This window comes from Callithrix jacchus, chromosome 1 (assembly GCF_049354715.1).
Source record: "Callithrix jacchus isolate 240 chromosome 1, calJac240_pri, whole genome shotgun sequence".
NCBI classification, from domain to species: domain Eukaryota; kingdom Metazoa; phylum Chordata; class Mammalia; order Primates; family Cebidae; genus Callithrix; species Callithrix jacchus.
The window spans coordinates 115,067,074-115,093,252 of record NC_133502.1 but is presented as its reverse complement, the minus strand read 5'-3'; the positions used below and the strand labels follow the sequence as shown (position 1 = coordinate 115,093,252).

At 36.1% G+C, this 26,179-nt stretch overlaps 1 protein-coding gene across 50 annotated transcripts in view; it reads left to right on the top strand.

Annotated features, from left to right (window-relative positions):
• PTPRD (protein tyrosine phosphatase receptor type D) overlaps positions 1-26,179 on the top strand; it is a 2,336,513-nt gene that overhangs the window by 2,007,793 nt on the left and 302,541 nt on the right. For all 50 annotated transcript variants that reach the window (XM_078368970.1, XM_035293431.3, XM_078368938.1 and 47 more), the window contains 2 exons: positions 4,277-4,422; positions 7,573-7,714. In XM_078368970.1, coding sequence (XP_078225096.1) covers positions 4,277-4,422; positions 7,573-7,714 — 288 coding nt within the window. The remainder of the gene's footprint in view (positions 1-4,276; positions 4,423-7,572; positions 7,715-26,179) is intronic.

Here is a 26,179-nt window from a genome sequence, read left to right as displayed (position 1 = left end):
TTTTGCAGTGTGAGATCCTTTCTATGAATCTGTTGTGGGTGATTCTCACTTGGCCAGTCATATGCCTCAACCCTGAGTTCTCTACGTAACCTTTAAGAATTTCTCATAAATTCCATTTGTCTGCAGATGTTACTAGTGGACTTCAGTGGCTCTCCCTGATTAATGTCTAGCACTACTTAATGTAGTGTGCTAAAGGCAGGGTTTTGTCCTCAGTACAGCAGTTTGTTAAGGATAGACGAAAGCAGTTTGCTGGACTTGGTTGGTTCTCTTCCCGACATTTAATAGCCATAAATGTACAATGATCTTGTCACTTTGTCTTCAGAGTTACTAGCAACTTAAACATAATAAGGCATCCAAATATTATCATTAGGTTCAAAGATACTGTGCATTGGTTAGACTTGAAGAAACAATCTAACTTCTTAAAAGCAAAAAGCATTGTGTGTTTTGTGGCTCCTTTTAAGCTGTGTAACAAATAATAATCCACTAAATTCCAGGAGCAAATGTTGTGTTGTGAATGCATCCTGAGAATGTACAGTCTTTGAAAACAGCAAGCGAGGCTGGCAGACACATTCTAGAATATCAGCTGTACCTCTGTTCTGACACATATGCATGCGTAGCTTCTCTACTTTCCATTTAGAAAATAGACTTTCTGGGTTGAACGGTAATTTGACCTCTGCAGTGCCTGGCATTAGTTTAATAAAAGATCATACTCTTCACTTGTCAAAACCAACTTGAGCACAAATGCATTTTGCAAAGTACAGCATTGGCAGCTTCAGGTAGATGACAGTGGTGGTTAGCTACAGCAGTAATGGATGTCTCTCTAAATAATGGTGACTGGAAAGTTCTAATGCCTTTTTCCCCATCTTTATATATTGGATACTTCTTTCTTTTCGTAGACTATAACATTGACGGTTGTATCTCCTGGGATTAAAAATGGAGATTTTCATTATTCAGATCTTAGTCTGGCCTATATGGTGACTTTTTAGTAGACACCCTTGTTTTATGCTTGACTTGGATTCTCTTCCCTCTCTTCACATCTTCAGAGCATGGCTTAAATTTTGGACAATATCCATGGCAAAGTAAGGCAGACAATTCATCTCATTCCTTTTATTAGGCTGAGATATGGAGAAGCAGGAGTGAGTGATGTGTATTGTTAGATCCCTCTGAGAATAAAGATTTTTACTTGCCTCAAGCATTTGTTGGGGTTAAGTTTAGTCTTCTCTCTACCTCATGTCTTTCCTTTGGCTGGCTAGCATTGACAGAGTCTGAGAATCTGACCAGCAAGAAAGGATTTTACTATATGATCTTGAGTCTTTGTATCATAGGATGATGACATATATCCTTTTTGTAGTTTGGATCTTGTGGGCAAATATAGAAAAATTAACATTGGGTCACGTAGGAAAGTCATGATTTTCTTGTCAGTGAGACCAGTGTCTCATGTATATATATATATATATATATATATATAAATTAAAAGCCTCACTGACAAGAGAGACCAATTATATATATATATAAATTACATATATAAATATATACTAATATTTATATATAAATATAAATTATATATAAATGTGTGTGTTTCAAAAGCTCTGAAATTACTTGTATTTAACTGTAATCAAGTTTTTTCTAATTTTTCACAGAATTAATTGAATGTTTCTTTTCAGATTTTTTTTTCTTCAGAATATCAAGTCATTATAGTGGTAAGGTTCAGAAAAGTAGTTCTGGATCCTAAAACAGATTCTAACTGATTATTTTAATAAAATTTCCACAGTTCAATAGGTTAATTTCATTACTTGACTTGGTCTCCAGAAACAATATGCTATAGTAGCATCCAGTGGTCTTTTCTTTGGCTTTTTAAATTTTTTTTTTTTTGAGGCAGAGTTTCATTCTTGTCACCCAGGCTGGAGTGCAGTGGCACAATTTTGGCTTGCTGCAACCTCTGCCTTCAGGGTGGCATATTTTCATACTTGTCATTATTACACAGAAACTTATCTGAGTGTGATGATGGCTCATACTCGCAATTCCAGCACTTCGTAAGGCTGAGGTGGGATGATCCGTGAGCCCTGGAGTTGAAGACATCCTGAGCAATGTAGGGCGACCCCCCCCACCTATAAATAATAAAAACGTTATCTGGGCACTGTGGTGTGTGCTTGTGGTCCTAGCTACTTTGGATGCTGAGGTGGGAAGACAGATTGAGCCTGGGATGTTGAGGCTGCAGTTAGCTTTGATAGTGTCACTGCACTGAAGCCTCTGGCGGCAGAGTGAGACTCCATCTCAACAATAACAGAAAAATTTGAGTGCTTCCCACAGCTCCCAGTAATCATCTAGTTCCTATTGCTACACAGAGATGCTGCAGGTTATGATATCTAGTGGGATTGTTAGAGCCTGTTTTGCTTTCCTAATATTTTTGAACATAGGCAAGTTCCCATATTCCCACCAGATCCAGGATCACCAATAAGTTGAATTTGCTGATGAAGAAATTCATTCTCTAGGACTAGCATTGAAAATAATATGCCTTTCCTAAACTTCCCTCTTTTGGAAATAGTATATAAAGCTAGAAAACCTTGAAACTGGAAGCAATTTCTACAAATTAATTTATTTCATGTGTCATAGTTTTGGAATTCCTGTAAATTAATGTATTTCATGTGTCATACCAAGAAATGGTAAAGTTAGATGATTTTTTTCCTACAAGATTATCCATATACATAATGGTGGAGTTTAGTAGGAATCCAGCTTCCCTGACTCCAAGAAAACCAAACAGAGGTAGAACACACCATCAACCCAATGGGAACACCATGCGGGAAACGTGAAATCAACACAGAGAAAATAGTGATGATGAGCCAAGAAGAACGAACTTTGTTATGACTCTCTTCTTTTTTAGAATATAAGGATTGTTTTCAAAATCAGTTTTAGCTATGGTTATTTAAAACCACTTTCAATGACATGTAACTAGAACACAGTAGGAGAGAAGAGAAAATCTGTAACAAGGATTAAAAAATTAAAAAAAAAAAAAAGGAACAGCAAAATGGGTACTCTAAAACATTTTCAACCAGAACATAATTGTAAAAACTCAAGGAAGTATAAAAGATGGGAAGCAGTCAGAAAATAATTAGAATACCTCCTCCTGAACGACATTATTAGTGTTTTCATTTACTTTGTCCAATCTTTGTGTGTGTGTGTGCATTTTTTATTATCTGCTGTCCATTACATATCACTCTATATTATGCTTTTGTGGTTTATTATTGACTCAAGCATTTCTCATGTGATAGAATACAGACTTTATAAATAGAACACTTACTACTTTTATGATGTTCTGTCTTCATGCCATAGTTTATTTCACTATAACAAAAACCCCATACTGTTTAATGTTTCGACTACTTACACTTGTACTAAACCAATGGTACAATATGATGAATACATTTGTGCATAAATAGTTATTTACATTTTATATCTTTCTTGTATGATAGATATCTAGATCTTGAAATACAAGATGAAAAATAAATAAGTTTTTAAGGGGAGAAGAAGAACATCAGGAACATTTAAAGGAGATGGAGGATGTTAAACAAGCTTCCAATGTTTATCCTTCTAGCCTTAGTAATCTTTGATCCTGTATCCTTCTTTTAAAAAATTCTTTGCTTTGCTATGACTTTAGAGGCTTCCTGAATCATCTTTTACGCAAATTTTGGAGCTAAGTTTCAAGCAAGACAGCTCACAGTATCTGGGTTAGAGAGTCACTTTACCATTTTCTCCTATTTCTGTTTCTTGCCAAACTTTCTAATTCAGGGCTCTATTTCTTGTCTCTTTAAAATTTCCTAGCATTTCTCTTAAATGTCCCTAATTGTAATAGCTCAGCAGTGGCAGCGCTGCTTTCTGGCAGTGGCCTGATAGTGGCATCAAAGCAAGCGCTAAAATTTTACTCACTTTGATTGATGAGCTCATTCTGTTACAGAGGACAAATTGGATTTTTTTTATACTGGTAATAAAAATTAATGTGTGATGTTGCTTTTCGGATGTTATTGGATCTCTAGCTTAATACAGATTTCAGCAATAAAAGCACTAACAGATAACTTGACCAGAAAGTTACCTCCTTCCCCTTTAAACTACCCTCAAAAGTAAAAGGTGCTTTTCTAATTTTTTAATTCCATGGTACATTTTTAAAATGTATGTCCTGATGGCAGTGTGTTTGATGGTGGTGGGGAGAGCAGTGGCAGTACGATGATAGTCTGTATTTCCGTTTTGATTTAACTATGATGTTGATTTTTTTTTTTTATTTCAGCACCTCCAAGGTTTACACGAACACCCGTTGATCAGACAGGGGTCTCTGGCGGAGTTGCCTCTTTCATCTGCCAAGCTACGGGAGACCCAAGACCTAAAATTGTCTGGAACAAAAAAGGAAAGAAAGTCAGCAATCAGAGATTTGAGGTATTAGGTCCATTGTTCTGTTTCTCTGAGGGAAGAATGTATCTATCTGCTCTATCTTTGGTTTGTATGTTACTTGCTTGCTTTATTCTGACATAAGGCGTCACTGAAATATGGCGTTCCTTACATTGCAAATGATGGAAGATGTAACTCTAAATGGCTTTTTAACAAAGGAAATTGGGGAGTTCAAGGACTGATTTTTTGTTTCTACTTGTGCAAGGGCTCAGTGGTATTCCTAGGATCTGTCAGTCAGTTTCATACATGGAGCTCTGCATCCTTAAAGGACCATGTCTGTTGGATGCATGAAAGCTCGTCTCCTCCAGAAACCTCTCATCCCATTGGCTCCTATTAAGTTACTTGTTCATCCCTGAGCCAATTTGTGTGGATAGGTGGACAGTGTAGCCTTCTTGATTTAAGCCAGTCGGAATCTACCTCTGTACGGGGAATGAAGACAGTTCCATCCAATCCCATGGCTTAGAATGAAAGAGCAGTGTTTCTCCAAAGGAAATTTAAATCCCCATTACCAAGAAGAATGGGAATGGATGCTGAGCAACAAATGAAGTTGTCCACTGCCCCTCACACCTGTGTTTTACAAGTAGTGTGAAATAGAATGAAAAATTTGTTCCAGTGTTTTAAAGTACTGCATTACTCTGAAAGAAACATACCCAAACAGGTTGATATTGCAGAGCCTATTGAAGAAGTTGATTTTCTTTATTCAAGAGAGCTCAGTGCACTGAAGGTGGTGAAATATAAATCAGAGATTCTTTTTTTGAGTGTTTGTGAGAAGGCTTATGGTTTAGAAATTTGCTCATGCTGGAAGATAAATATAGGCAATAAGCTGTACAGAAAGCTACACAATAGCATGCGCATTATTTAAGACATGAAAAGTATAGCTTTAATTTTAGGGGCTACCAATACCCCGACACTGCCTGACATTGTGAAACACACATGCCTTTTACCTGAGTTTCTAATCTCCTTTGTAACCTAATTTGCAGTTTGGCGGATTAAAGGCAATTTCTAAGTTAAAAGAAATACAGCAACTACAAAATTCAGAAAAAAATTTATCTTACTTATTTTCATAGGAACTCACAGGATGATCAGGGGTTCAAATGTGTAGAAAACCTAATTAATTACAGTGGTGAAATTGGAAATGTGGATTGTAGTTTACAAGTGAGAAGTTTAAAATTATGTCTGAAAAATCACTTGATTATTGAAATATAATTTATTTAAATGTAAAAATATTTTAAATATTTAGAAAGTGTTTCCTATGACATGTAGAGAATGATGTATGCATGCATCTTTGCTGCACATTTTAAAACTGTTAAAGTTAATTTTTTGTTAAAGAAAAGTTTGACATCCTGCTTGCTAATGACAATGGCTCCTGACAAAATCATGTAACAAAAATTTAATACTAAATCTTTCAAAATTATGTACTGATTTATCCTCAGTACATAATTCCTGACAGGAGTCATAGAAACATCTCTGGAGTAAATGAATTATTTTTTACACAAAGCAGCCTTATCAAACTGTATCAAGTTCTGGGTTGGAAATCTTTACTGTCTTTAACAGTGTGTGTATATATTTGGTTTCACTAGTCTATATGGCCCATGAGAGTAGTAGACGGTGACTGTTTTTGCTCCATCTTCTGTCCCCAGTGTTAAATGGGGTGTCTGGTCCATGGCAGACATGAAATCAATACTGGTTACTTTCTAACTGGAAAATATATCACTGGCTTGTAATGTGTGGTATAGTGTATGTTGTAATGGGGTAGGTTTGAATCTAGGAAATAGTTCACAAACCTAAACATACAATGACATTTATTGATAAATTAATCAACATTTAAATGGTTTTGTAGTTGCTTAAACCTTTTCCTATACTAAATCATGAAATGTTCATAAATAACTTTTTTAAAATTATGAAATACTTAACAAAGCATCCAATATGAAACTATGAAACGTTTCTTTTTTAAGATGCATAGATTTGTTTAAAAATGTATGTTTAATAGAGTCAAAAATAAATTGTGGTACATTGGGAAATGAGCCATTTTGGATTTTTTTTGTGAATTTGGACAAAAATGAAATGCACAAAGATTGAAGTGGATATATTTTGAAAATAGTAATGTCCCTTCTCTCTATGTTAACATACACACACACACAAAATCGGGAATTAAGCATCCCATAAATATATTTATAAGGCAATCTCAGTTTATTCATAATTTAGGCACATGGGAATATTCACAGTGAAATACAAGCAAAAAAAGGCACAATTCAGTGAACAGCTGAAGGAATGCAGCACAGTTACAGAAAAGATAGCTAGTGGACTCCACAGTATTGTATTATATTTGTTAGTATCATAATAATCATCTTTTTTCTTTTTAAGTGGTACTTGAATTAGCTAACGAGTATCTAGGATTATCAGTGTCAGTAAACTGTTTCACAGAAGAGTTCCTAATGATGGTGAATTCAGGCTTAGTGTTTAGGACATTAATTTTCTGCCTGGTGAAGCAAGCCTCCGTTTTACAGCAAGAATGCTCTACAAATGCAGAAAATGCTAAGCTAGAATAAATACTGGAATGATTTATGGCAAAATTAATTCATGCCATCAGGCTTTTGGGTTGTGAAAGCTGTCTCGGCTGCCTAAGTACTAGATTTATGCAGTTTCTCTTCATGGTTTGCCCACCTATACTGTTCAGGATGAGAGTTTAAACCAGCAGAGCTATCTGTGGTGGCGTGCATTAATTCTTTGCCTTATAGTCTCATTATTGAATGAATCCACATTTGTATATGTGCTGTCAGAGAAAGAATAATTTGAGAAGTTTAGCCATCATAGCTTCAAGCCTCTTGCAAAATTAATAGAATCAAATTGGCCTAGATGCACATAATGAAATGTTTTAGTGAGTAAACCCTGGGAGTTTTTAGTTGGGACTAAATATCTCCACGTTTTGCATATGTAGTTGCATGTCTTTCTCCTTGTTTAGTAAAAGATTCATTAAATTAGACCAGATATGTTTTCACCACTATATCAAAATTCAGATTTAGAATGATTCCTAGTTTATTCTGAGCCTAATGGCCCGTCTAACACTGCATTGAGAGGTTTAGCTGAGAGGTAGACAATTGTAACAACACCTGTGACAGCTATTATTTCCTCTAATAGGTAATAGAGTTTGACGATGGGTCTGGATCAGTTCTCAGAATACAACCCTTACGGACTCCGAGGGATGAGGCCATTTATGAATGTGTGGCCTCAAATAATGTGGGAGAAATAAGTGTATCCACCAGACTCACTGTTTTACGGGGTAAGTGCTCAAGTGAAGGTTGTTGTTTGTGTCATTGTTGCAACTCTCTCATCTCTTTTGTAGCATCATTAAAAAGATTAGCATTGTGATGATGCGTAAGTGGGAAATGCAGTTAAATAAAATGTTTATAAGAGTTGAACTTTAATTAGACCGTGGATCCCTTCTCTAGTTACGGGTTTTGATGGAACTAGAGCTCCGGGGGAAATCAGAGGTAAAAAGCCAAGAAAAGCATTGATTTCAAATGCCAGATACTGTTTTGATTTTGGCAGAGCATTTAGAAAGGAAACAGGATATGGTACTCTTTTTGTATGTTGGCATTACTTGTGCATGGATTTTTCATATCACGTTCAGCAGCTACGTTTTTACAAACTACCACAGCTGACATTGATATTTGCAAAATTAGCCTAAAGGTGAGCTTTCCTTAAGCAATTGGTCACAACCAAGTAAAAGAAACACATCTGTCTTATGTGAAAAAGTATGTTTTTTGTGTGTCTGTTACCTTTCTTGAACCAACATGTATTGATGTAAATAACTGGGCTGACAGATCCCTTTTTCTTTCTAACAATGTTGCTTACACAATTTGACAAAACACGGGGTGAGTTGCCAAACCTCCAGTACAGTGTGTTCACTTTGTAGACTTCCTTTGCAATGGGAGTGCTGGAGAGTAAAGGCTAGTGATGAAGACTGTGCTGTATGTCTCTAATTCAGGCTTCTGTATAGAAATACGAACATTCCCAATTAGGCACCTAGCTGTTGACATTTCCAGATTAGCTCTTTTGTGCTTTTATCTCTTTCTCTCCCTCACACAACTCATTTTTGCTTTGTTTTGTTGTATTTTGCTCTATTCTAGAATTTAGGAGAATAGACTTTCCTAAGATGAAGGAAATTGGAAAGAAAAGGGTCAGAATCATAGAGGAACTTACATAGTTTAAGTATATTTCCCCTCTATTTCATTTGTTTTCACATGGAGGGATGGATTTACTTTGTATCTTTTGTAACATAAGAAAGTTTGATTTTATAAACATCTTGGTTTCTCTCAAGGAGGTACACCCTATTGACATTGTCAAGAACTTACTTATTTGAAGGCCAGCAGTAATTGGTAATGAAGGCCAAATTTACCTGGTGGTTTTAAAACTAAACACACACACACACACACACACACACACACACACACACACGCTATCTAAGAAGAAAATTAGTTAATTCAGGAGGCTGAGGAAATGAGATTATTTACATATACTTCCTTAAATATGTTTGAAGTAATATGAACACCTTATTAAGTTGCAGGTAAATATTGACAATTGGATGTATATCTTTTAAAAGCATGTAACAGATGCTGCTTTAAAACAAGTCAGATTTGAGCTACATTTCTGGCTGTTACAACAAGCCAAGTTGCAGAACGTTCCCCATTCCCTGACCAACATGTAGAAATGTTGGCAAAGTATCTGAAAATAAAATTAAAAGCATAGTTAGGCTTGCAAACAAGAAATAGAAATTTCCAGGTGCTAAAAACAAGGAGGGATTTCCCACAGAAAAGACAGTTGTAATATAATAACCCGAGATAACCAAATGGACCATATGCTTTAGTGCTGGAGTTTTAATACTTCAGCAAGATCCATACAAATATAAAATAAGTTGGGAGTAAGAGGGACTAGATCGACTTTCCACATACAGGTGAGACTTCTAGCACTATTCCTACTGTGCAATACTCAGGACCAAATAGTTTAAAATAAAAGCTGGTACAAACGGTGAATCCCATAGAGTATGTAACAGACACCTGTGATAGCACTCACCCCATAGAGACATTCCAGGCACACAACCCTAGAGAAGATCATTGATACCCAGATGGGCTAAGAAGCACCAATTCTAAAGCAATCAAGTCAGCTGCCACCAATGAGCAACAGTAAACCCAGGCATTGAGGGTGGACATCATAGTCTGTGACCTACAAGTAATTGAACTATATGAATGGGGTTTTAAAATAATCTATTTAAAATATTTAAAAAGTTAAGGGAAGGAATGGTCTAATAATTGGCAAGAGTAAGACATTAGGGAAAAAGGAACAGGAGTTAGAAATTAGATTTTAGAACTGTTAGGAATCTTAGAGACTATGTTTGTATGTGCTATAATATGCACTGTGGAAAGTATACATATTTGTGAATATACATACATATTTCACATCAGCTTGTCTGAAAATTGTAGTCATTTTTCAGTTGTTCATATTTGAGGCACCTGGCTCATTTTTTCATCTACTTCGTTTTTTTTTTTTTTTTTTTAAATTTTTAGACAGTCTTGCTCTGTTGCCCAGGCTGAAGTGCAGTGGTGCTATCTTGGCTCCCTGCAACCCCCACCCCTTGAGTTTAAGCAATGTGTCTGCCTCAGCCTCCCTAGTATCTGGGGTTACAGGCACTCACCATGCCCAGCTAATTTTAGTGTTTTTAGTAGAAACCGGCTTTCACCATGTTGGCCAGACAGGTCTCAAACTCCTGACCTCAAATGATCTGCCCGCCTAAGCCTCCCAAAGTGCCACAATTACAGGTGTAAGCCACCTCGCCCAGCCTGAAAATTTTAATCTCCATTCATTTACCTAGTTTAGAATCTGTGCTATCATATAGAAAGTGTATTACAAAGATACAATAAAATAAAACTTATTAGAAATGTTTTTGAGTTTTTTCACTTTCCAAATCCTTTGAATTCCTTAAAAGGAAATAGTGGTGGTCATGTGGTTGACCTGCCTTTATGCATCTGATGAAGACATTAACAAAAAGTTGGAGGAAGATATATCACTTTACTTAGAAATTCACATGGATTAATGTTTTTCTACCTCTCAGCTAGCTGGAGTTTCATCATCTCCTATGCTTTTACACAGCTAATCCCCATATAAAACAAATGCATCAAAAATTTTTAATATGATCTCAACCTTCTGTGTGAACATCTGTCATATATAAGTACATTTATATGAAAATTTATGATTTGAGTTGTTAACCCTTTTTTTTAAAGATTACATTTAGCAGTTTTAGAGCTTTCATGAGAAAAGCTCAAAATATTTTGGATAACAGAAAAGTAGTCTAAACATAGTTTTAAAATAGAATACTTTTATATATCCTTTTAGGATAAAATAAATAGGCATGGAAATTATTTTTGTTTCCTAGAGTCACTGTTTGCTTAAAACTTCTAAATATTGTTAATTCTATTAATAGTAGTCTTTAATAACATTCCAGTGTAAACTGACATTCATAGACTCTGAATATCATGAATAGCTAAATAAATGAGTGTGAAGGTTTATACCACAGTTGAGGAGCTTCGCGACATTTTAGTTCAGTGTCTCTTGCAAATCATGTTGGCAGACACTCAGGCACTCTGTTCTGCAGTAGATGAAGGCCACTTTGCACTTTTCATCCAATGGCCCTCATTAGATTCCCATTTTGTCCACATGGGTCATTTACTTTTTCCCCACTTTACTGACAAATGCCAAAAATGTGCCAACTGTCATAATGGGTTTTGTCTAAATTAACTGGATGAAGATCACTCATTTATGTTACGCAAGCTACTGGAGAAACTAATTAATTGGAGATTCAAACATCTGACCTGCATGGTTAATGAAGAAGATGTTGAGATAATACTCTGACCACCCATGTGCCATGAAGGGAGCATTTCAGGAAAAACTTTGTGTAGCTTGTTTCAAATTAGCCTTACTCTCAAAAACTGTGTTTCAGTTAGGAAGGATAACCCCAAGTTCAGGCTGAATGTGCCCCAAAATAAGATATTTGGGGAATTAAGCATTTACACCATAGGGTGTGGTTCATGGAAAAAGAAGTAGGAGAAGAATGAGGTGAATGTATGGCTTATGTCTTCCAAGTCATTTTAATTTTCTTTAGTTGTCTTGGCTATGGAAACACAAGCAAATACTGACTCCCTAATTATAAAAGACTTTAGGAGGCTGAGTATATCTGTTATATGTATGTTTTTGCGTCCAAAGCAGAACTGTAAGTGAAGGCCTTAGGAAGCACTGAGGCTATTAAGGCTGTATGTTAACTAATTGTGGAATGCTGCTAAGTACAGTGAATTAGCTATCAGGCTTTCAGTGAAGAACAGGCACAGGACCAGAGAGAGTGCTGTAAGAGCAGGGATTATCATCCAAATGGAATTGGTTCTGTCTGTTTCTTTAGTTTACTGGTCACAATTTCTTCCCGACTAAATGTATCAGCAGGAAACCATGTAATACAAATTTATGCAGTGATAACTGAGGATGAAAATATTCTCTCTGATACACATTATCAGTCACTAGGCCGGGAAAATTAGATATCACCGTCCATAGACTTTTCTTTCTAGTAACAGTTCAGGGGTACCTACCTCTTTGGGGCAAGAGGAAGACATCAATAGTTATTTCTTCTTGCTTACAAACCTCCTGTTCTCTAAGACAAGGCTAGAACAATTTAATCAACTTTGAATCTAAACATCTGACTAAATGTTATTATATTTCTTGAACTTAAAATATTTTTAGGAGAGTAATCAGAAAATACATATTTTGCTGTTATCTCAAACAGCATATAATGGGTCATTTAAAAAAAATCTTAGATTATTTTTAGACTGGGCTGCTCTCAAATAGCACAGCCCCAAACCACCACCACTGCTAGCACAACAGAACAGGGTATGATACATAACATTGCTGCTCTTATCTATTTATAGGGAACTAGCTTGTTCATAGGCCATATCTACAGTACAGTTATTATCTAAAAATGCTAGTTTACCAGATATGAGCCATTTTAATTACCTAGTTTAGCAAATATACTGCATCAAGTGATACTTATGTGTGAGTATCCACTCTAACATACAAACATATCATTTGTGAATGATCACCATTAGGACAAAAGATAATATGTGAAGTACCCAAGTCTAGGTCTTGGGAAATTTGAATTCCCACTCTAGCTCTGTTACAAAATAGCTGTGGCATCTTAAGCAAATCTGTTAACTTTCTTGTTTTTTTTTTTTTGCCTGATTGGCATTGGGAAGGCCTTGGATCAGTCAGATCAGTCAGATCACCCCTATCCTGCTTTCCATGATTCACTGACATGCCTATTTCAGCAAGTCAGTTCTTGCAAGATGGAAAAATTTGTTCCCTGAAGGTGACTGTTCCTGAGATAGTAAAACACACAGCAGTTGGATGAGACAGAGAAGGCACTGCAATGGGAAATAGAGAGAAATGTTTGCATAATATGTCTGTTTTAAAAAATCTAAGCCATTATAGCAGTTGTTTAAAAAAAAAACATACAACTTTTACAGTCTTTGAGGGAGAAGGCAGACAACTATCTCTGCCATTGTGCAGTACCCTGTGATCCGAATTAGCATGTTCATTACAGTCTCATTTTATTAATGCCTCTTTTTGAAGATGAACACAGTTGTCCCCGCTGTGAAAACGGTACTTTGCCGATTATGTTATAAAGTGGTCTCGGCTGGAGATCCAGGCTAGGAACATTGAAGAACAAAGCACAGCTGCTTGACTGTCACACAAAAGGATTTTTATGAAAGGCTGAAACAAAAGGAAGGGTGGCCAACACAGAAGAAACGTGCTGACAGTTGTGTTACTGACTGAAGATTACTTGAGGAGGCTTATAAAATAGTTGAGTATTTGTAATAAATTGATACCAACACGATAAAGTCTTCCTGGGTAACGCATTTCCATGCTGGAAAAAGGCAGTGGTGGGCAGAGCCACTTTAAATGAACAGAACACTCCTGACTTCCTTTGGTATAATCTTTAGAATTTAAGAACAGTGACTCTTTGGGTATCAGTGGTCACAAAGGCAGAAACCCATGTGGATAGTCTATGGGAGACGCTGGTAAGGGGGAACATTAAGACTCAAACTTTGGGGGAGAAGGTGTATGTGTGAGGAGCGGCTGTTCATTTTCCTTCTGATCTACCTTCTGAGGACTATTACATTGGTCATGCATGCTCCTTCCTTGGAACTGTGACTTATTTTTCCACACTGAGATCATGTCTAAAAAGGGCTCAGAAGTTTAAAACAAGTACACTCGTAAATCATTGCATTCAAGAAAGAACAGTTTTTCTTCTTTTGACTTCATATTAAATATTTTTAATAATTTTGAAATGAATATAAAGTGTTTACTGCTGCCTAAGTTAATGGAATCATAGCAATGTTGAGCTCAAAGGGAACTTGGTGTTCACCTAGGCTCACCCCTTATTTTTTGATGTAAGAAACCAAGGTCTAGAGAGTTTGAAATGATTTGTTCTTGGTCATGTAGCTAAGATTTTCTTTGGGTTTTGCCAAGCCTGAAATGACCCCTGCTGCATTACATGTGACAATGGATTTCAACCCTTCAGGTATTTATTTTATATACAAGATGTTATCCTGGAAGAACAGTGTTCTTTCAACTGACAAATCCACAGACAAGCATGACGGGAAATGAAAAATGCTCAAGTACCATGGGTGCAAAGTGTGCAAAATACTACAAGGGTGGTACACTATGAGAGTGAGCAGACAGCTGGGTTAAGGCATGAAGAATATTTAGGATTCTATGAGATAGAGCTAACATGAGAGAGAAGTAGAAACTAGAAGCTTCATGAGCAAAGTGGCTTAGGTAGGAAATCACTAAGTATTGATGGTAGGTGTAGGCAGTATTTTAGGGTTCTTTGGAGAAAGAGAACCAACAGGATGTATAAATATATAGGAAGAGTTTTATTTAAAAAAATTAGCTGACATTATTAATGAGGCTGATGAGTCTCAACGTCTCCCAAGTCTGTCAGCTGGAGGCCCAGGAGAGTTGATGTGCAGTTCTGGTCCAGTAGCTGGCAGGCTGGAGACCTAGGAAGAGGTGATGTTTCAGAGTGCAAAGGAAGGAAAAAGCTGATATCCCAGTTTGAAGGTAGGGGGAGATCCTTCCTCAGGCGAGGCTCAGCCTTATTGTTCTCATCAGTCTTTTACCTGATTGACTAAGGATCGCCCACATTAGGGAAGGCAGTCTGCTTCGCTTGGTGACTAAATTAAATGTTAATCTCAACCTGAAACACCCTTACAGTAACGTTGAAAATAACAGTTGACCACGTATCTGGGCACTCCAAATACTTTGCCTAATCAAGTGACACATAAATAACCAGTACAGGTGGGTATAAACAATGGTAGGACAGAATTGAGTAGAAATAAAAGAGTAGTAGTAAAAGAAAATGAAGTTGGGAAATGACTCATTGGCTAAGGAGAAAAAGCTAATAAGTGAGAAATTGTGTGATTATGTTAACCTAGACCATCTTTATGTGAGCTGAAAATTACAAAGGAGTTTACTAAAATACTTCACTTAATCTATCAAATAGTCACAGTCATTCATACAGAATTGATGTTTATACTTTAAAACTAGATGGTTGGCTTTCATTGATGAAATTTGAACAGGTTTTAAAAATTCAGTATCCTGGTTTTCCAAATTAGTTTTATTTTAAGCTACTAATTAAGATGTAGTTTTAAAAGTTGTGCATGCATAATTTATTGGTATTTAGGGCACAGATATACCAAATGCCTCATCTAGAGTTTAATTATCAAAGCCCTAATTACATATCTCCTTAGAAGAGCAAGTAACTTATTATATCTTATTAAAAAAACAATGACTTGTGAATTAATGCCACATTAAACACAACCATGATGACACACATCCCAGTATTCTTAATATATTTTATTAAAGATAGGAAGATTTTTTTTTTAACTACTAGGTGGGGAATAGTCAGAACATTTCAAGACTCTTATCTGTCATCATTCAAAATGAGCTGTATTTTAATTTGTATCTAAAATATTTCCATGCCTTTCTTTTTTGTTTCTTAGAACTTTATCTTTGATTATTAAACTTTATTCATGCATTAAATAAATATTATTTTCACCCTTTAACACAGTAGATTATTTGTTAATTGATAGATTTTTGTCATAAGTATAGCACTCTTGAGATTTTTCTCACATGTCTGATAATGTCTGTGTTCTGGTTTAAGATTTGATCATAGTTTGGGTTTTCCCAGAAGAGATACTATATTTCTTGGAGCATAAATACCAAAAGAGCTGTTTTTTAAAAAATGAAGTTATAAATCATGAGTGGGACCAGAAAATCAATATTTACAGTTTTCAGATATTTTCTACCTTTCTAAGTATTGACATGCATGATTCTGTTTATGTATTTGTTTAATTATGTGGGTAACTGCAGATGTATTATTTACCAGTCAACTAGAAAATTAAATATGGTAGAAAATTATGAGCTCATAAAAACATGATGGCTTTTAATAAAGCTAGTTATTAACTATCAATATTTATACAAAAACTCTTTTGGGAGGTATATTTGCATATATGCATGTTTTGCACATGTAGTATGTATATAGTGTGTGTATATGACCTATTTAATTTGCTTCATAACACTTTTACTATGTAATATTATACTCTATTTCTTGAGACTTTATTCTATATATCTCTTCCCCCTTTGTGTATAAGCTCCATTACAGTTTTCTATGGCCTAGAAATGTAGAAATGTTCCTGGCATTTATTGGACACCCAAGAGATATTTGTAGCATGAACAGGTACATATGTACAGGGATCTATAGATATGGTTATGTAGACACAATGCAGTAAGAGACTATTTGGGTAGGAATGAGTCTCACTTTACATATGGTGAACAAAGTAATCCTTATTCCAGTGGCCACTGTAGGATGAAGAGTGTCACTGAGAGTCAAAAAGTCAAGGCAAAGGGAAGTACAAACAGAGACAGAGTGAAACAGAGACAATGAAGAGAGATGCTCTTTATAGCTAGATAAACATGAATTAGTATCAACCTTACAGAGGCAATGAAGAGAGTCGCTCTTTATAGCTAGATAAGCATGAATTTGTATCAACCTTCCAGTGCTTCCTACCTGTATGGGTTTAGACATGTTACACAAATCTGAATGGTAAATTCCCATCCGTAGGGTTGGGGGTGATCCTGGCTATCTTTTAGGGTTGTTTGGGGGAAGTTAATGACATGTATTAAATCATCTATTCCAGTAACTGTAATAACAAAGTTGTTGAAGAATGTTAATTTCCTTCCTTCTCCCCTTTCTATCCTTTTGAAGCTGAGCTAGTTGGTTTGGCTCTCCCATCACTACTGAATCCCCAGCATCTAGAGTAGTGCTAGCACATAGTAATTCAGTAAGCGTTTGTTATATGTGTACATGGCTATGGTGAAGGGGAGGGAGGCTGAAGAACACTGGAAAATAAGTTTTTGTGTCTTCTCAAATAGTCCTTAATCCAAGGAACTGAAAAACAGCTTTTTACATGGAAATAAGGTGATATGACAATTTGAAAACTTAATGGTATTACCAAGTTATTTTAAAAGGCTAAAGATCATTTATTGGTGCTATGCTAGTATACACGTCTAGGAATTTTAGTTCCTTTTTTCTCTCTCTTACATTTATGCTTGTTGTTACGTTAATACACATTTCCATATTCTTCACAATGCTTATACATTAGATAGGACAGGTAATCAATTGCTTTAACTGCCTAGGTCAAACTAGAGTCATACTGTCATACTTAGGTTATATACTGACATCTAGGTCACAGAGTAGCTAAAAATCTATACCTGTTTTTTGGTTTTTATGAAAATATAACATTACTAGTTTTATGTTTTAGGAGAAGCAGAAGAATTTCAAATATCATTGAAATATTTAAAGATCTAACAGACAATCTTTTCTTGCTTTTTTCTTTTTCCTATTATTTCTGTTACCAGCATTGGCATAGGAAGTGATAGAAGGTATAGTTATGAGGGTAGGTTCAGCAAAAAGAAAGACTTGAGTTTAAATCCTGACTCCACTATTTGTTCTGTGGCAATGTGCATATTTCCTGACCTCTCTAAGCTTCAGTATGTTTCTGTCAAGTGGAGATAAGAAGACCTATTCCTAAACTTAAGAGAATGATTATGAGAGATGATTGATACGAAGCTTTTAGCAAAGTTCTAGGCACTCAGGAAGTGTGAGTTGTTGTGATTATCATTGTTATCACTAGTATTACTATGTACTATTATTGTTAAGAGTTAATTTCAAATTATTTGATTAAAGGGCATTGCGCCAATTGTGAAGCAGAATTTTTTGGCACAGACAATTATTTTTCTAAGGCTAGGAATATACATAATTTTATAATTCTTAAGTCAGGCTACTATGTCCACTGAATAATCACGTGGTCCAGATGCCACTATTTGGCCATTGTAGGATTCACAAAATATTTGAAATTTGAACGTTGTTCTGTTATAAATGATAGGGGAGTATAATTAAGCGAAAATTAGATGAAAATTTTCTTGTATCCTAAACAACAGGGTTAGTTTGCATGGTTTGGACTAGAAGTTCCATAAGGGCATGGCTTTGTTTTGCTCCAGACTGTACACATGGCAGTAAGCACAGCACCTGACATTTTCAGTAAGCATTTGTGTTTTTTTGTTTGTTTTTTAGAGACAGGGTACCATTTTGTCATCCAGGCTGGGATATAGTGGTGAGATTGTAGCTCACTGTAACCTCTCACTCCTAAGCTCAAGGGATCTTCCCACCTCAGTCTCCTGAGTTGCTGTGACTATAGTATGAGTCACCTTGCCCAGCTAATTTTTTTTTTTTTTTTAATTTTTTGCTGAGAATGGGTCTTGCTATATTGCCCAGGCCGGTCTTGAACTCTTGGCTTGAAGCAATCTTCCCACCTCAGCTTCCAAAGTGGTGGGATTCCAGGCTGAAGCCACTGCTACTGGTCCAAATTTGTTGATGGAATGAATGAATGACAAGTTTAAGGAAAATGTTTCTAAATATTATTTTCTCCTAGCCTGCTGAATTTAAGGTTTATTTAAAAGAATTAGAAATGTCGGATGTTGCTTTCACATCAAGGATAGCCATGCAGTCTATGAGAAGCAATTTGTATTAATTCATGAATTTATTCATTTGATCATCTGGCTCTCTCTATTCCAGGAACTGTGCTAAGTATTAGAAATAAAAAGATGGAAAAGACACTACCCCCACTTGGCTTCAAGGAAGATACAGTCTCTGTTTGATGGGAAGCCATAAATTTGGTTAAAATGACAAGGCAGTTATACATATATATACTGTGGTTGGAGATAATAAAGTCTATTTTTAGAAGACAAGTGCTCTCACAGTAATTCAGCATACACCTTTTCAAGCTAGTACTTGCAGTAAGAACTAATGTCTCCTTGAATATTCCATCAGTATGATAGTAAGGTTTGTTGAAATGTAAGATGTGTTTGACATATGAAGCCTCAACTGACAGAAAAATTAAACTCACCTTTTTTTCCCTGATGCGTAAAAATGTTCTGAGAGAAAAATTGTATTTGATTTATAGGAAGATTTGGGATATGCCTTGGTTGGATTTTGAGAAAATATGGTGCAATAAAAAAACTTAGTAATTACTTTGAAAGTAATATTCCCATTTGTTTCTCTCCCAACTAATAGTAAAAGGAGTTTTTATTGCTGAACTTACCATTTTTTATGATTCTTTTTTGCTCTAGTTGGAGATGACAGAGCATACCTAGATATGAAATGGTTTTAAAGTGTACTAGTAAAATATCTTAAACATCTTCTCCCTCAGAAGACTTCATTAAGCAAAATTGATTTTTATAATAAAATATTTACTTATTAAAAAATGGTAGTTTAGGCATTTTAACCCTTGAGAAAAAGCCATTAGCATATACTGTACTCCGAAACAGGAATTCTGTTAGATAAGTTACATTTTAAGGCTTTAAAATCTTGGATTAGAGTCTTGTACCCTAAAGAGCCTTTTATTTACACTCAGGTTTTTATGCATGTCATTATAACTTATGATGATTGATCTGAATTTCCAGGTATTGCCAAGCTTGTTATAAACTGATATCAAGTGCTACAGCTGACTTACTATGGGTCCCATTAATCTTAGTTGCAAAGATGCATTAATAAAGTTAACACTCACTGGCTCAGGAGCAAATGGAATTCCCTCATCTCAGCTTACAAACAGATCAATCATCATCTAGGAGGAAGAGTTCACTCTGACTTAAGTGATTATTCTCAAGGATTTGACATAAACCCACTGCAAAGAGCCAAGGAGGACACTAAATGCTGCCCAGTAGGACTAGGGTTTTGCCCAGTAGGTCTGGGGTTTGATCCAATCTTTTCTTAATTCCTGATCAACTTGTTTAAAACATGATTGTGATTATTTAAAACCAAGCAAATATTGGCCTGTGTCAACACAGCAATAGATGCAGAGAAAAGGAGAGAAGACACAAAAGGTCACGTTCAGAGATCTACCTGCTGGACCAACCTGAAACCGAACTTAGCAGAATCCAGTCTCTAAGTCAAAGCTAAGGGAGACATAATGATGTCTAAATACAACCCCAAACCCTAATTTAAGCACAGAATTCCCACCACTGTGGGAATTTCTCGTGGAAAAAAACTCCCTTTCTAGAGGAAACAGTATTGGGTCCTGGCTGGGCATTGTGGCTCACACCTGTAATCCCAGCACTTTGGGAGGCTGAAGTGGATGGATAAGAAGGTCAGGAGTTCAAGACCAGCCTGGCCAACATGGTGAAACCCTGTCTCTACTAAAAATACAACAAAAATTAGTCAGATGTGGTGGTGGGCACCTGTAATCCCAGCTACTCTGGAGGCTGAGGCAGGAGAATCACTTGAACCTGGGAGGAGGAGGTTGCAGTGAGCTGAGACCACATCATTGCACTCCAGCCTAGGCAACAGAGCAAGACTCCGCCTCAAAAAAAAAAAAAAGGTTTTTTTAAAATTAAGAACACTTTACAGCATAATGATGAAGTGCTGGTGTGATGTGTTTTTCACAAGCCTGGCTAACTATATGCTAACAGCATTGATTAAGCTCAGGGACCAAGCTTCTTGTGTCCTCCAGTGAGATTAATTCTTGTTCCAAGACCCCCACCAAACTATGCCCGTACTGTGGTGTCAGAAAATCTCGGTGGGAATGGTGCAGGGAAGTAATTGGTGTGGAGACGAAGTAGAGGCAGGCTTACCCTGCAAGTGAGGATTCCTTGGAATTAGTGCCCCCCCCCTCCTTGTAAAGTGCCCTCCAAAGGCTCAGGAAGCCTACCAGTATCTCCAATTGACTATATATTTTTCTAACATTTGTAAAAATGATATTTTTGCACCTGTTTTCATAAAGTAGTCCTTTACAGTTTCATATGCTTCAGACTTTATAATATCTAAGTCTGCCACTGGGATGGGGCCAAGGGACACAAAAACTGGATTATACTTTACATATGATTGAAAACAAAATTACTTGTGTACCTCAAAACTTGAATGTGAGCCTCACGTAGAAGGGTGCATGTCCTTCCTGAATCACCCTCCATGGTTTAGTATAGACGTAAAAGGACTTTGCCCAGTTGTTATAATTCTGTTTCTAAATTTGTGGAGAACATCTTAGTCCTATTTTCTTCCTTTTCTGTTTAACATTCAATACTACACAAGCAGCACACATCGGCTGCTCTCTCCTGTAACAGGATGGTTTTGCATGTTACACAGGGTTCCACGCCACCCTTCCACCCCCACCATTAACTGGACTGTACCTGGTTAAAGTTTCTCCATTCTGAAAGACCAAGGTTTCTGTCCCCTTTCATTCCATATGAGCAGTACCACCACCACTATCACTGATGCAAAATAATCTTTTTAACAATACGCTGTAAGTTCTTAATTTTTATTTTTATATAATTTGGCTCTTAAGTTTAGTGCCATTATTTACTAAAATTCACCAAATCAATTTCTGAACTGATTCTCTCTGAGTGGCTTGCTGTCTTATGTATTAAAGGACAAGAGACAAGTGGAAGCAGGAGTGTTTGAGACTTCTACTTTAAAGCGTTTGTCTGTAAAATAAATAGTAGAAGATCTTCAGATTTTTTTTTCTCAGTGAGCAAATGATACAGAACCTATTTGCTTGTTTAGGTTTCACTGGCAATTAGAAAGGCAAAGATAAAAACAAAGGAAAAAAATCCTAGAGAATTAGTAATTACCAAGCATTCAATGCAGTTTAGGAATGTGTGCCTTTTAATATCTAAGTGTTCCATCTGAGGTTCAGATAGAGTTCAGCAGATCCTAAAAGAGAGGTCTGCTAAGTAGTTTACTAGCTTCTAAAGGGGGTCTATGTGCATTGTCTGGAGAAGCCACAAGTTCAGAGGGGCTGAGGTTCAGAGGTGGCTTGATCAACATCCTATTAAACGTGGTGATTACCGGGTTTTCTGACTCCAGAGTTTACTCTGTATGTACTACTTCATATTACACTTTAAGGCTGTTTTGCAAAGGGTACAATCTAGTGTGATGTGGCATAGAAAAGTGTAAGGGTTGATTTTTTGTTTTGGGGTCCCTAGGAGAGAGATGGGGTTGTGTAAAAGGTACCCTAACTCTAGGCCACTGAGTTGGTTGTGTAATGGCCATTTAGTCATCATCCTTGAGTTTCTCAGTAACCTGGGTAGAAAGAGAACTCTGAGAACACAAAAATGTGGGGTGGAGTGGGGTGTAAGAGATGAATGGTTGCAAAAAATAAAATTTATTAAAAACACATTAAAGAAGACATAGTTATCACTGAAAGGCTAGTTAAGAGGGTACTTCTTTTTTTAATGCATTTGGTTGTTGTACATCTTTGTTATCTTTTAACATATTATGTTAATTGAAATAAGCCATTCACAGAAAGACAAATGCTGTGTGATGTGATCTCACTGTGTGGAATCTAAAAAAATTGATCACAGAAGTAAAGAGTAGAATGTTGGTTCCCAGGAGCTGAGCAAATTGTGGGGTGGGGTTGGGGAGACAATGATCAAAGGATAGAACATTTCAGTTAGGGGTAAGTTTAAGAGAACTATTGTAGAATATGGTGACTAGAGTTCATAATATTTTGCATTCTTGAAAGATGCTAAGAGAGTGGATACAAAGTGTTCTCAAGCACAAAAGTGGTCTAACTATGTAAGATAATGTGTGTGTTACTGAGCAAGATTTAACTATTTCATGATGTATATTTAGTCCTTCAGAACATCATTTTTATGTGGTAAATACATACAATTTTATCTGTCAAATAAAAAACAAATTTGTGGCCAAACATGGTGACTTACTCCTGTAATCCCAGCATTTTGGGAGGCTGAGGCTGGCAGATCACTTGAGGTCATGAGTTCAAGACCAGCCTGACCAACATGGTGAAACCCTTTCTCCAGTTACACACACACACAGACACACACAAATTAGCTGGGCATGGTGGCACGCACCTGTAGCCCCAGCTCCTCAGGAGGATGAGGCAGGTAAACTGCTTGAACACCGGAGGTGGAGGTTACAGTGAGTCAAGATGACGCCACTGCACTCCAGCCTGGGCAACAGAGCAATACTCCATCTGATAAAAAGAATAAGTAAATTAACAAAGACACTTCTTAAATGTTTGAGGCAACCACAAAAAGTTGAATGGTCAGGGCAAGTCATTAGACATATGTTGGAACTGAGTCGTCTTAGTGCTTTATGACTCCAGCTTTCTCTTTGAAACCTCTGGTAGATAGAGACTATCAAGGTACCGCACCATTGGTCTGAGAATCTAACAAGTATTTAGTCCCCTTTTATTAAGAAAAATACTCACAGGAATCTTTGATAACCATTCATGGCACTCTACGCAATGTGTTTTCATGAAACTGAACAGTCCAGCGTGAGTTTTGTTTGTGCTCTTTGAATGTTATCAGTTGATAGACCTGCTGAGCTAATTGAAAAGTACCAAGCCCTTTACCTGTGTGGTCTTCATTTAGTGTTTATCAGATTAAGGGACATGGTAATATCTTATTTAGAACCCAAATGGCCCCAAACGTGTGAAACAAATTTTCTTTTAGTGTCTGTCTTAAACGGTAGTTGGTGGAAGCTGTACAGGTCTTATTGTTGAAGGGGTGACTTTAAATTTTTATTTTAGGCAAAAGCATCTGCAAATTAAGACTGCAGAAAGCAGCACTGAGAAGATCCTCACAGTTCTACTCAGTTGGGCAATCTTCACTACCCTGACAATTTAATTGGGTGTGAAAAGAAATGGCAATTAAAAATCAAGAGCTTTAAGTGGGACAACCTACCAGTTTCAAAGTTAGTGATTTTTTTTTTAAATTAGCAAGTCTCAAAGATGGTACATCTTTAATTCTCTAGTTAGTTGTTTCCTAGCGAGTATGTTCTGTGCTGAAATTGCCATATCAGATGGGCCTTTTAATGGCAACTTTTGCCAAGTCTAAAAATAAAGAAAAGTTGAATTCACCCTTTTATGCATGTATATCAATGCACTTATGGAATGCTTATTTTTAAGAAAGTTTATGTACTCAAGTGTTTAATTATTTTAATGATTTTTGGACCCTTTTAATTCAAGTCTTCCATTTTTAAAATTAAGACTGTAAGACTTAAAAACCAAGTAGTTTTGTTTGTTCTTTTAAGTAGGAATGACATTAGTATTGCTTATCCTAGTACAGAGACAAGGGGTGCTACAGAGAAGGCACTGGAATACTTTGCTGAAATAATACATGTCAGTAAATTTTAAAAGTTGGGACATGTAAGTGACATACCTGAAGGTGGCTGTAGCCTAGTAATCAGGAATAGAAATAAATTACTTCTGTATATCAGGTTTTGCACACCCACTTGGTAAGAGTTATAAGGATTTTTCCAAAATGAGATAGCAGTTCTCTCTCCTGAGAAGTGTACAAATCACATCTCTCAGGTCATAACGTGGATGCTTCATTGACCAAACCTTATCAGAGGCACTGAGTAAACATCTTCATTCTCTCAGTCTTCTTTCCTTTCTTTCTTCTCTCTCTTCCTTCTTTCTACAAGTATTTTAGGTAATTGCTGTTATTACTCATCAATTTATTTCACATCCTGGGACCCATCTTAGGTTCAGGAACTCTTGGTGTATTTTGGTTTATATCAAATGGAAATATATTTTTATCTCTTATAGAAGTGTCAGATGGGAAAAAAAAGGATTTGTAAATAACTATTCTGGACAAGAGTTATAGAGTATGGTTGTATTCACGGATATGTTCGAATAAATGCCATTTTATACAATGAAAATCCCTGATTAAACCACTACCAACTGGACTTCTGCATGAGGAAAGGACTGTGTTCTGTGCCAACTGAAGATTTGGATGAGTTTCAGCTTAGCCTCTCAGGGAAGGCATATTCACTTCAGCAAGATTAATAGCATAAATTATTAGTATTTTTAGCCAGAGTAAATCAAAGCCAAAACATCTAAGAATAAAACGTCTAGACCCTGTGTAATAACATCAGCAGTCTTTATCTCTCACTGGAAAGGTAGTTTTGTATGTGAGATATGCTCCAAAAGTAGGGTATCTATTTTAGCAGCTTGTAACTTTCTGAATAAGATTGCAGATAGAAGAGAAAATCCACAATCTTTTTTGATAAGAAATAGTGAATTTTTCTCACATTTGTCATCATTAAAAATTCTGTTAACCACAGACCGTGGTTTATTATTGAATCTATGGTTATCATTCTTTATTCAGTCTGCCTTGAGTCTGAAGTAAGGGATGTCTGTGTTGTTTTGAAATGCTTCTTTTCCTTAACACTTGGGCTTTGAAATTTTATAAAGAGATGGTAGTTATCAGACTTGTAAAGCAAGGCGTTAAATTAGTGCAAAATGAAGTTATGAAAACCAGGTACTAGATGAAATTTTAAGGGTGGAATTTTCCTCTCACTCATCCACCATGTTACAATTTGAAAAGTCTCCTGGTATCTCAACACTCCTGTAAGCTTAGTGGGGACACTCCTTCTTTCTGATAAGTTCATCAGCTCATTGCCCTTCAGTTGATTTATACTGATGGTCCAGTACCTAAAATAGGCCCATGTGGTTAAAAAGTCAGGATATGAGGTTTGTTGGTAAAGAGAATTATGTGTCAATACTAGATCAACAATTCACTTGTATACTTTTAAAACTATTAGCTAACTCTCCTTTATAATATGTAAAAACTTTCATACATTTCTTTTTAAATTTTGGGGAAAATGTCTGAACAACAGAAAATGAATTGTTTTAAATGGTACGAAATTATCAATATTATTTTCTCCATTACGATGTTATTCGAGACTGTGGATGTAGCACAGACTAGCTAACATATTCATATTTCATTGAAGCTGAAGTATATATTGATTTCATTTTGAAAAAATATGGACAGATCTCTGTAGAAAAAGAGAAAAAGATGGAAATTATTACTTCCTGATAAGGACAAATTTATTATTAGGGCCTGCATTTTCCTCTCAGTTTTTTTTTCTTTTTAATGTCTAATCAATTTTTTCCTAATTTTAAGTTAGAATACAGCTATTAAATGGAAGACACAAAAAGCCCCTGAGTATATATAGATGCCATGCTAGATTTTATGTGTACGAGATTCACATAGAATGGTTTTGTTTTTATTAGACATTTTTACCCCTGAGGCTAGCGAGTCTTTTAAGCAATGTGAACTAATG